Source organism: Pantherophis guttatus, chromosome 4, assembly GCF_059756535.1.
Source record: "Pantherophis guttatus breed Tessera chromosome 4, ASM5975653v1, whole genome shotgun sequence".
Classification (NCBI taxonomy): Eukaryota; Metazoa; Chordata; class Lepidosauria; order Squamata; family Colubridae; genus Pantherophis; species Pantherophis guttatus.
In genome coordinates, this window is record NC_142066.1 from 138,943,186 (window position 1) to 138,956,099 (window position 12,914).

General features: G+C 42.9%; 1 protein-coding gene and 1 long non-coding RNA gene across 3 annotated transcripts in view; one reads left to right on the forward strand and one right to left on the reverse strand.

Annotated features, from left to right (window-relative positions):
* The window catches only part of ODAD2 (outer dynein arm docking complex subunit 2), a 106,585-nt gene that overhangs the window by 74,075 nt on the left and 19,596 nt on the right, over nt 1-12,914 (reverse strand). For both annotated transcript variants that reach the window (XM_087892907.1, XM_034402375.3), the window contains exon 7: nt 11,412-11,528. In XM_087892907.1, coding sequence (XP_087749033.1) covers nt 11,412-11,528 — 117 coding nt within the window. The remainder of the gene's footprint in view (nt 1-11,411; nt 11,529-12,914) is intronic.
* LOC148114367 (uncharacterized) overlaps nt 1-12,914 on the forward strand; it is a 43,672-nt gene that overhangs the window by 10,032 nt on the left and 20,726 nt on the right. The window lies entirely within an intron of this gene.

Consider the following 12,914-nt stretch of genomic DNA (forward strand, 5'->3'; position numbering starts at 1 on the left):
CATAGTTAATGCAATCTATTGGAATACCCAGATCCTTTTCACAAGTACTACTACCAAATCAGATCTCTGCCATTCTATATTTCTACCATTCATTTTTTTCACCCCAGATGAAAGACATTACATTTATCCCTGCTGAATTTCATATTGTTTATTTCATTGTCCCAGCTCATTTCTTTGAATCTTTATTTTCTTTTCCAAAGGAGTAGTTATACCTTTTAATACTATATTATCTTCAAATCTGATTATCATCCCCTTACTCTTGTCACTAATAAAATGTTGGAACATGCCCAAGACATAGCTGATTCAATTCTACCTCCCAATCCAACAAGGAGCTATTTAAATTATTCACTTAGCCATTTTTCACCATTTTATTAATGAGACTATTTTTTTCTTCCCCGCCTAGTTTATTACCTTGGTGTTTCTTGGTAAGAACAAGGCACACAACATTCACCCAATTTAAGCAACTTAATAACTTTGTCAAAAATGAGACAAGGTTAATTTGTTTACCTTTAGCTAACTTCCTAATTGTTGCACTCCTATTTAAGTGCTCACAAATAAGCTGTTTAATTATCTCCTGGAGGACCTTGGCCAGAATAGTTATCAACCTGTAAAAACCCTGCTTTCCTTTTTCTGAAAACTGGGTTAACATTTATTCTCCTTCAGTCTTCTATGTTTCTCCGGGACTTCCGAAAAATAAAATTAGTACTTCTGAAATCCCTTCTCCTAGTTCTTTCAGTATGATAGGATGCAATTCATTTGACCCTGGAGACATAAATTCATTGAATTATCTAGGTGATATTTTACCTTTTCCTTGATTAGCCTGAGTTCCTCTATTGGAAGTGAGACCAACTAAAGATTTGTTTCCCTTCTTAGAGCAGACATAAAAGACAAGTTAAGAATGCTTCCTTCTTGTCATTACCTGTTACCAATCATTTCTTTCTGATGTTTCTGAAAATGTTTTCTGAGTTCTTTGGGACATTTCTTCACTTTACATTTTTTTGATTCAGCCCCTATCGAACCTGACAACTGCTTTGTGTCCTTTATAGAATAAACACCCCCTGGCCATTTGCTATACAAGTCGATTTCTTTGCATCAATTTGGAAAGTACTATGTATATTCAGAATGGTCCCAATAAATATCTTCCATTTTTCTTTTAAATAGGAATTGTTTGCAGATAAACCTATACTGCAATATCATATTTTGGAGGATCTCTCATCCCTCCCTAACACATTATTTTTTCAGGATGTAAAGACATCGAAACTGGACTACCATGTGTTTAAATTTACTGTTTATCTGTTTAAATTTATTATTTTGAAGCCCAGCATACAAGACTCTTCTTCCTCCCCTTGCTATCATGAAATCAAAGACAGCAACCCCAGATTCCTCAGTTATTCAAAAAATTTCTATCTATTAGTAAAAATTAGATTTGGGATAGTAAATCCTTGTTCCTTCTTCCATCTTCTAACAAATGAAGTTGTCAGCAAGAAAGGGCAGAAATGTGTTGGACTTCTGACTTTTGGCAGAGTTATATTTCTAGCAGATGTCAGGAAAGTTCAAATCTCCCATTGTTACAATTATGAGCCCCTTTAAATGTTTAGTCATTTGACACAACACACCTCATCCCTACTTTCTACTTTTTCAGGAGGTCTACAACAAATTCTTATTACTGTATTTTGTTTTTCTTATTGTTATCCAAAACACTCTTGGCAGGATTTCCATGCTCTATGAAACACCCCTTTCTTTTTAGCTGAGTCAGTTCTCTTTGAATAAATTGTTGCCTTCCAGTCAGTGTGCAGGTTTATTTTAGATTTTTATTTGTTGATGTCATTATTTCTCTATGGATTATGAGAATTAGCATTTTATTCCCTTGCCTCAAAACCTAACCATTTTTAGTTTACTTGCAATGAATGTTCCTCTGAAAATGCGACATCTAAAAATATGAAGAAAAGAAGCGTTGGACTTACCGTGAACGCTGTTTCTCCAGGGGCTGCGGAGTGGGTCAGGAGTGGGATGATCCAGTTGGTCTGGCCAGTCATTGAGTCGAATAGTTTTGGCCACACCTCCTCGTGCCTCCGTCGCCTCCAGTTTTGTTCAACGAAGCGAGTTCTAAAAGACAGCCTCTGCCAAGAGTTAGCAAGAAGTTGTGGAAGAGTTGCAGGCGGGAAGGGCTGACCCACTCCGCAGCCCCCGGAGAAATGGTGTTCACGGTAAGTCCTCCGCCTCTTCTCCCAGAAGGCTGCAGAGTGGGTCAGGAGTGGGACATACCCAAGCTCGTCAGCCCTACGGGTGGGAAGCCTGCGAACTAGGAGGCTTCGAGGCCCGGTGTACCTGTTGGAGGACCCTTCTGCCGAAAGAAGCCTCCGCAGATGCGAAGACATCCAAACAATAGTGCTTAATGAATGTAACAGGAGTAGTCCAGGTAGCTGCCCGGCAAATTTCCTCGAGGAAGGCCTGCGTGGCCCAAGCAGCGGTGGTAGCTGCACTGCGAGTGAAGTGAGCAGTGACACGCCTCGGAGGAGGGATAGACTGTGCTTCATATGCCCAGGCAATGCAAGCCCGAAGCCAGCGACCTATGGTGGCCGAAGATACCTTAGATCTCAGTGAGGCAGGTTGAAATTATACAAATAGCGCCTCAGAGCGCCTGGAAGTGGCCGTGCGTGAGATTTTTTATTTATTTATTTATTTATTTATTTATTTATTTATTTATTTATTTATTTATTTATTTTTTATAGATTTGTATACCACCCTTCTCCCTAAGGACTCAGGGTGGTGAACAGCCAAGTAAAAGCATAAACTACAAACATTAAAATACAATTAAAAAGATATATATAAATTTGGCCCCATGATTAAAAACAATAACAAACAATTAAAAACATTTTTAAAAGTGTTAGGCCAGCCCGGCTTCCTGGAAAAAGAAGGTTTTAATGGCACAGCGGAAGGCACTGAGGTCTTGGATTCTCCTTATCAATGGGGGCAGCTGATTCCAGAGGGTAGGTGCCCCCACAGAGAAGGCCCTCCCCCTGGGGATCACCAGCCTACATTGTTTGGCTGATGGCACCCTGAGGAGGCCCTCTCTGTGGGAGTGCACAGTTCGATGGGAGGCTGTCGGTAGCAGCAGGCGGTCTCAAAGATAACTAGGTCCTATGCCATGGAGCGCACCCGGAAGACCACTGGGAGCCAGTGCAGCTCATACAGGAGAGGTGTTGTATGGGAGCGCCATGCGGCTCCCGTGACTACCCGTGCGGCCACATTCTGGACCAGTTGGAGCCTCCGGGTGCTCTTCAAGGGGAGCCCCATGTAGAGAGCGTTGCAGTAGTCCAGATGTAGATCTTAATAGCTCTGCAGACATTTGTGTTCCAGTGGGTGAGCTGGTCTGGGGCAGAAATTTGGAAGAATAATTTCCTGTCCCCGATGGAATCATGAATTAATTTTAGGAACAAAGGACAGGTCCAGTCGGAGGACCACTCTGTCCGTGTGGATGATACATAGGTCAGGCCAGATAGAGAGGGCCGCCAGCTCCGAAATGTGGCAGGCGGAAGTAATTGCCACCAAGAAGGCTACCTTTAGAGAAAGGTACCTGAGACTCGATGTGTGTAAAGGCTCGAATGGTGGTTCGGTGAGGACCTTTAGTACCCGTGGTAAGTCCCAGGAGGGATACCATTGACCTACTGGGGGATGAATATTCCGAACCCCAGTAAAAACCTGTGAATGGACGGATGATGAGACAGCGGCGCTCCATCCCTGTGCAACAGTACCATGGAAAGCGCAGCAAGATGGCGTTTAAGTGTGTTGAGCGCCAGTTCCTTACGGAAGCCATCGTGGAGGAACTCCAGGACCTGAGGAACAGAAGCTGAAAGGGAATTAATCTCGCGTGCAGAGCACCAAGAAATAAATACCTTCCAGGTGATATTGTAGAATCTGATGGTGGACTGTCTCCTGTCTGCCTGCATGACATGAATAACGTCCTCGGAATAGAGTGGCTGTCTCAGAAGGAGCCTCTCAATCGCCAGGCGGTGAGATTGAGCCATTGGGGCTCCGGGTGGTTGACTGCCCCCTGGCTGAGAGACACCTTCTCGGTTGGAAACCACCAAGGGCGCGCTATGGAGAGGGCCACAAGGTCCAAGAACCAAGGCCTCCTCGGCCAGTGGAGGGTAATGAGAATTATGTCTGCTTCCTCCGCTAGTATCTTGGGTATCACTTGAGGAATTAATGCTAGAGGCGGAAACGCATAGAGGAGCCCCAGTGTCCGGGGCAATGGAGAGCATCCGTGTCCTCCACTCCCAACGATGGGTAACGAGTGATAAAGCGTGGAAACTGAGTGTTCGCTGATGTAGTGAACAGATCCACGTGGGGTTGTCCGAATCGGTAACAAACCTCTTGGAAGAGACCGGGGTGGAGACGCCACTCCGATGGTTCCACCATATTACAACTGAGGAAGTCCGCTTGGAGGTTGTCCTTGCTGGCAATGTGATCCACCCTGAGCGAGAGCCTTGAGAGCCTCCAGCATGAGTGACCTGGATCTCGTCCCTCCTTGGTGATTTATGTGGGCTTTCGCCGCCATGTTGTCGGTAAATATTAAAATATGGTGTCCCTATATGGTCGGTTGGAAGGTCTGAAGGGCCATGTAAATTGCTCGAAGCTCTAGTAGATTGATGTTGTACTGCATCTCGTTGGAGGACCAACGACCCTGAGCTACTTGCTTGTCCAGATGCGTTCCCCATCCCTAGAGGCTGGCATCTGTCGCAATGACTATCGGGCGAATGTCTGTGAATACACATCCCCTGTCCAGGGCTAGGGATATCCACCAGCGTAATGACCGGCGAACCGACAGAGACACCTTCAGTTTGGTATGAGAAGCAGCAGTCTTGTTCCGTTGATACGGTAGCAGGAGCCATTGGAGACTGTGTGCATGGAGCCGGGCCCAAGGCACAATATTTATGCAAGATGCCAGTTTCCCTAACAGTTTTGAGAGGGTGAGTTTGGACACCGTTGGCTCCAGGAGGATTTGACGGATGAGTAGTCTGAGATTATCTCTCCTCTCGTGAGAGAGGAACACTTGTCCCGCCTGGGTATCGATTATTGCCCCGAGGTGTGTTAAGCGGGTTCGGGGTTGCAATTGGCTCTTGAGTAAGTTGACTAGGAACCTGTGTTCTCGTAGGACCTGCAAGGTTAGTTGTAGGTCGGCTAGCGCCCTTGGAAGAGTGTGGGCCTGAACTAATAAGTCATCCAGGTAGGCTTGAAGCGTACCGGGACGGAGCGTAAGTGCGCCACCAGGGCCGCTAGGACCTTTGTGAAGCTGTACGGTGCCGATGCCAGGCCGAATGGGAGGGCACGATATTGCAGGTGTCACCCTGAGTAGCAGAATCTGAGATAACGCCAGTGGACCGGTGAGATAGGAATATGTAGGTAGGCTTCGGAAAGGTCTACAGAAGCTAGGAAGTCTCCTGGCCTGATCCCCTCTAGAATGGACTTCAGAGTGTTCATTTTGAATCTCCTGTAGACAAGGTGGGTATTTAGTGATTTTAAGTTGAGTATCGCTCTCCAGACAGCAGGGCTGTCAACATAATAATTTTAAATTGGGGTATTTTAAATTTTTGGGGTTTTAAATCGGCCAAATCTATTTAATTATTTTAATTTTTAATCATTGTTGTGTCCTGTGTTTTTAAATTGGCTGTACACCACCCTGAGTCCTTCGGGAGAAGGGCGGTATAGAAATAAAATTATTATTATTATTATTATTATTATTATTATTATTATTATTATTATTATTATTATTATTATTATTATCCAGTCCCCTGTGGACTTCGACATCATGAAAAGGATTGAGTAATATCCCTGCCTCCATTGGTCTGGGGGGACCTCCTCCACGGCCTTGATGTCTAAGAGATGTTGGATAGCAAGCTCCATGAGTCTGTGCTTGTGAAGGGAGTTGGAGACAGGGCATGGTACGAAGCGGTTCGGGGGGCTGGAAAGGAATTCTAATGGAAGTCCAAATTTGATGGTATGGAGGACCCATTAGTCGGTCGTGATGTGAGCCCACCTGTCTACAAAGAGGCTCAGCCTGCCTCCTATGGGGGGAGAGGGAGGTGAGTCATTTCTGACAACGGAACTGGCAGTTGCCAGTCCCGCGAAATAGCTGTTTTGAAGAGCCGTATGACTTTGGCTTGTCCCGAAAGGAACCCGTCCTGTTGGCAAAAGGAGCCCTGGGAATAAGGGCATTGGCTAGAGCCCTCCTGGGGAAAGTATCGGGCAGACTGCCTGCGGTAGTATGGGGTTGCCCTGCGATCCGCCCTCCTAATGGCGGAAGGCAAAACCTTCTTTCTGTCCTTGTCCTCAACTAATAAAGGTTCGAGGGAGTCACCAAATAACTTAGACACCCGTGAACAGGGCTGATGCTTTTAGGTCAGCTGGCCATTGGCGTAGCCATAATAGGTGTCGCGAGGTGACTGATGATGCCATCGCTCTTGATGCGTATTTGGCAGCATTGAGAATGGCATCGGATGCAAATTGAGTGGCTGCAATGATCTTGTTAAGGTCCTGGTGGACTCGGACCTCTTGGGTGGGTAAACGTGATTGCAGTTGTTGCAGCCATAGTAGTGAGGAACGGGTGAAGAAAGAGCCTGCAGTCGCGGCCTGTATTGCCCAGGCTGAAGCCTGATGTGACTTCTTAAAGGACAGTTCAAATTTCCTGTCCTCAGGCTTAAGGCCCTCAGACGTGTCATCCAAGATATAGGGGGAAGGAGAGGAAAGGGCAGCCACAGGGCCATCCACAGAGGATACCTGTAGAATGGTGTCAGCGAAGGCTCCATATTGTAATTGCGACAGTCAGTGCCGCTGGGCATAGGAAGAGATGACGGATTGGCCCATTGGTTTCGGACCATGTCCATAAACAGTTTGGGTGCCGGGATGAAAAGTTGTTTGGCAACTGGTTCGGAGAAGATTCTGTGGCCGGTTGAAGTTGAAGCAGAATCAGTAATGGGATCCAATAGGCCTGAAGTGACCTTTACCTTGTGCAGCAGTGACTTGAAGAGTCCCTGAGGAAAAAGGCCCGTGAAGGCCGGAACATCCAGGGAAGCACCTTCGTCATCAGAGAGATCATTATCTCTCTGTGGCTCCTCATCCAGGCCGAGGTCAGCGCTGCCGCTAGATCTCGTTGGGGACCTATCAGGGGATCCAGTGAGCCTGGCAGAAGGCGAAACTCGGGTGTGTTGTGAATGAAGGCTTTCCAAAACCGCAGAAACTGAGCAGTGTTCCTGGATGCCCGCAGCAATGCCATGTGAGATGGCCCTGGCAATCAGATTTTGGACCGCCTCCGGCAGATCTTGCAATTCCAGCGAGTTAGAACGCTGGGCAGGCGGTGGTGCCGGTGGTTCCTGAGGGGTAATTGCGCAAGCGAAGAGGTCCCCTTTATTCTGGTTCTTGGAAGGTGGAGAATCAGAACATTGCTGGTCAGTTCTCTCTGGGGACAAAGCTCTGGAGAGGTCAAGGTTATCATCAGCGTCCGGGTCAATAGAACCAAAGCGGGCACTTGCAGTGGAAGTTTCAAGATCAGCTCTATCCCTTTCTGCTTGCAAATATTGTTGTTCCAGTGCCCTTTGGCAACATTGGAGGTCTTTAATTTCAGTCTGCGATTGAGATTTTTTGCTGGAAGTAGACTTTGATGTGGCCTTGCGGCTGGTCTCAGTATTGTTAGCAGATGACCATTCCACCATTGAGATGCTGGCTAAAAGGGCGAGGACAAAAGCCTGTGCTCCTGATGAACAACTGACGGCTTCTCCAGGTATCTGGACACACCTGTACCAGAGGGGCTGATGAATGCCCGAAAGCAAACTGCAGTGGCAGAATTGCAATTTAATTTTTTTTTGTTTAAAATGGCTGCCTGAGATGGAGATGTGGTAACAAAATGGCCGCCCCAAAGGAAGCAAGGTGGCCGCCCACGGTGATTCTACTCACCGTGCCTTGAAATGGCCACTCCGGAATAAGGCTTGACCTCCCAGCTCGAAAGGCTACGTTGGCCGCCAACAACAGCAAGGTAAGAACCCCTTGATATGGGTTGAACTCCTTTGTAGGAGTGTGACAGCCTTCGAGATTGCGCTACAAAGAAATGGCCGCCGAAAACATCAATTCAAAATGGCGACCGTTGGCGCGATATAGGAGGCGCGATAATGGCCACCGCTGGTGAGATTCCAGCAGCTATCGGCTGAGGGAACCGCTGAGGAAACGAATCGCCTGCTGGTGCTGCAAAAATAGCCGTCACTTAATGCAAGCGGCGAAGCGATGGGAGCACTAGCGCCAATCAGCTGTGGAGCGGGCGGGCAGCAGCAGCAGCGGTGGCGTTTTCAGCCTAAAACTGAAGTGGCCAGCTCGCACAGCGCAGAAACCTCAATCTTCAATTTTAAGAAAAATTAATGTTGACAGTGTGTCAGGAGTGAGAAGACTCAAAATTCTGTCTGGTCAGATCACTGAGTCAAATAAAACTGGAGGCGACGGAGGCACGAGGAGGCGTGGCCAAAACTATTCGACTCAATGACTGGCCAGACCAACTGGATCATCCCACTCCTGACCCACTCCGCAGCCTTCTGCGAGAATGATTTGCCATAAATGCCATATAGCTGCTATATTTTATTAAAAATATTATTCTGATTTGCCAGCAATATTAAAATCCTAGAGCTGCAACATTGCAACAGCCATACGTGCTGTGTCAGTTTGAAGTACCCCTAATGTTGAAATCAAAAGAAAACTGAAAAACAATGAATATTCTTTTTATTCAAATAATAAGAGATGAAGTTAGAAAGAGGAATGGTTCTGATTATTTAAAGCATTGTCAAAGACAGTTGACCTTTTTTGTTAAAATATGATATTTTCCTGCTTTAAAATTATACTACTGCTTAAAGGAAAAACATGTGTAGAAAGATGAGCAGAGACTTTTTGCCAACTGCTGCAGTCCTAAGCTTGGAAATAAGTTCCATTAAAATCAAAACAGCTTCCAAATAAGTGTGTTAAGGATCTAGGAAATAAATTTACTGGCAAAATTCCAGACTTATAGATAAATTCCTGAACCAGCCATATATATTTTTTATGGTTCATGCACAAATGAAAAAAAATTATAGATAAAATATTTAAAAACTGATTCCTAATAATTTCATTCGAAATACTTTGTTACATTTGGCTATTGACAGTGAAATGAGGATTGTATTTACCAATGATTTTCATCATCAAAAAAGTTCCAATTTTCTATAAAGCTTTTCAGAATATCTTATATTATCTGCTCTATTCTCACTTCTAAGTGACTTAGTTCAGCATTAGATCATCTAAATAAATTTTGAAATATAATTTTTGATCAGTGCGTTCATGTTTAGGAAAGCACAAATAAGGCAGTCTATAATATAACAATGATTCAAACCATTAAAAAGGTATATTTCTTTAGCAGAATATAAGTATCAGCCAGATCTAACAATTCTGGGCAATGCTCCTGATATAATTAAAATTTGTCTTCATATATACTGTAAATCACCAAAAGAACTTAGTCAAAGAACCTGTCGGTGGACTTACATGTTGCATTGAGCCATAGTTGTTTAACAATGCTTTATTGAATTTACATGCCATTTTGGGGGGTACTGAATCCAAGTACACACAGTTCCCTGGAACTCCAGGGACTACCAGATGACTGGAAAAGAGCTGATATAGTTCTCATTTTCAAAAAAACAAGGGAGGGGAGGGAAATAGATCCAGGAAACTACAGCCCTATCAGCCTGACTTCAATACCTGGGAAGATTCTGAAAAAGATTATCAAACAATGAATCAATGAGCACCTAGAGGCAAACAAAGTCATAACCAAAAAGCCAACATGGATTCGTCAAAAACAGATCATGCCAGACAAATCTTATTGCATTCTTTGACAAGGTGACAAAATTAGTGAACCAGAGGAATGCTGTGGATATAATTTATTTGGATTTCAGCCAGGCATTTGATAAAGTAGACCACAATCTACTACTTGATAACATAAAAATGTGGGTTAGACAACATCACTGCCAGATGGATTTGTAACTGGCTCTCAACCGTACTCAACAAGTAGTCCTCAATGAAACTGCACCTACATGGAGGGAAGTATGCAGTGGAGTACCCTAAGGCTTTGTTTTAGGCTCAGTACTCTTCAACATCTTCATCAATGATTTGGATGAGGGGATAGATGGGGAACTCATTAAATTTGCAGGAATAGCCAACACTCCAGAAGATAGGCTTAAGATTCAGAAGGATCTTGACAGACTTGAACATTAGGCACTACCTAACAAAATTAAATTCAATGGTAAAAAATAAGGTTCTACATTTAGGCAAGAAAAACCAAATGCATACAGGTACAGTATAGGCGGGAGCTCGCTCAATAGTAGGAACTGTGAGAGAGATCTTGGAGTCCTAGTGGACAATCACTTAAATATAAGCCAGCAGTGTGCTACAGCTACCAAAAGAGCCAACACAGTTCTATGCTGCATTAACAGAAGGATAGAACAAGATCATATGAAGTGTGTTGATACCACTTTATAATGCCTTGGTAAGGCTACACTTGAAATACTGCATACAGTTTTGATCACCACGATATAAAAAAGATGTTGAGACTCTAGAAAGAGTGCAGAGAAGAGCAACAAAGATGATTAGGTACTGGTGGCTAAAACATATAAACAACATATAAACGGCTGGAATTGGGTATGTCTAGTTTAATGAAAAGAAAGACTAGGGGTGATCTGATAACAGTGTTCCAATATCTCTGGGGTTGCCACAAAGAAGAAGGAGTCAAACTATTCTCAAAGCACCTGAGGGCAGGACAAGAAGCAATGGATGGAAATTAATCAAAGAGAGAAGCAACCTAGAACTAAGAAGAAATTTCCTGACAGTTAGAACAATTAACCAGTGGAACAACTTGCTTCCAGAAATTGTGAATTCTCCAATACTGAAAGTTTTAAAGAAGAGATTGGACAACCATTTGTCTGAAATGATATAGAGTTTCCTGCCTGAGCAGGGGATTGGACTAGAAGACTTCCAAGATCCCTTACAACTCTGTTATTCTATTCTATTCTAATCTCTCAACAGAGATTTTCCCCACAACCTTATATGAGGTCTGAGAAAGAATCACTGACCTAAAGTCACTCTGTGAGTTCCATTGATGAGGATAGACTATAACCTAAGTCTTCCTGCATTTAATCCAACATTCACACAACATAATAAACCAACAGACTGTGACTTAATATGTGTGAACTTGTCCAATGTGTGATTGTACAGTATGTGTGCATGTATAAATATATATTGCATAAACAGACCAAACCAAAATAAGATACAAAATCACATAAAAATAACTTAGATATGTGAGCTTTCAAGTATAGATGAGAACTAGAAGTATAATAACAAGAAATGCATACCTGTTTAACCATATTATCTACAAATGCTGCTGATCGTTCTCTTAAAAATGTGACAAGATCTTTATATATGTCACTCTTCCTCTCATAATCAATTTCATCTCTCTCATTGCTCCTTCCCTATAAGAAAACCAAGTTTTATATAATTTTCAACTGTTCCACACATTTCTCAGAAACACAGAGCTATACTCATTTCTAGGTAAGTCATACGGAGTTTAATGGAATTTATTTCCAGGTGGTTTACATATTGCAATCTTCACCTCTGGCATGATTTAAGTTGGTTCAATCCATTCTATTTTGAAACATCTCTTAAAATTTAGAGTGAGTGAAGCTATCACATTGATTTCAATATTATTTATATTTCAATAAATTTATTTATTATTTATTTTCTTCTGTTTCAATACTATTATATAATTATAATCCTTATTTCTTTCAGCAGCATTATAGCTCATTATATTAAAAATGTCTTGTGTTATTTCTCTATATGCATAATGGTGATCCAGTTCACAATGACTTTTATTCTACAATAAAAGAAAACAATTTGTATTCTAATTCATAATTAAAATGAATAAGAGCCTTGATAGTACAGTGGTTTAGTGCACCCTGTCATTAACACAGCTGCCTGCAATTTCTGCTGGTTCGAATCTCTCCAAGGCTCAAGGTTGACTCAGCCTTCCATCCTTTCTAAGGTAGGTGAAATGAGGACCCAGTTTGTGGGGGCAATAAGCTGACTTTGTATAAAAATATACAAAAGAATGAAGGCTATTGCTTAACGCATTGTAAGCCGCCCTGAGTCTCCGGAGAAGGGCGGCATATAAATCAAATTAAAAAAAAAAAAAAAAAAAAAAAAAAAAAAAAAATTACATATATCAGTATATAAAGGAACAGCAGGAATAGAATGTAGGTGCGTATTTATGGGATAAAGATAAGAAAAAGAAAACCTACTTCCACAGGCATAAAATCAGGGACTCCCTAATACAAACGTGGGCGGGGATTAGACAGAGATATTATACAAAAGTCCCAAATTGGCTCTCTACGGTAGAGGCATTGATTTATCCCAACAGGTGGGGAATGGAGAAACTGTGCAGATACAAAGACATCCTCGACGGAGGGGGAAACCTTAAATCAAATGATGTCCTGAGAGACCAAGACATAATTCTAGATTGGTGGACTTACATGCAAATAAAATCAAGATACCAGAAAGACAAGGATGAATTTGGTTTAGAATTAGGATACAACGGATTAGACAAAATTCTGATGGGACCAGGAAAAAAAGCGTTGGCCAAGCTGTATAATTACTTATTAGATGAGGATAGAGATGAGGACATAATCAGAAACCAATTGAGAGCGTGGGAGAGAAATATCGGACATAGTTTGAACTTCAACGAATGGGAAGAGGCGTGGAATAAAAACTATAAATTAACTAGAGCAGCCACGTACAAGGAAAATCATTACAAAATGCTTCATAGGTGGCACTTAGCACCTGCAAGATTAGCACAGATGTTC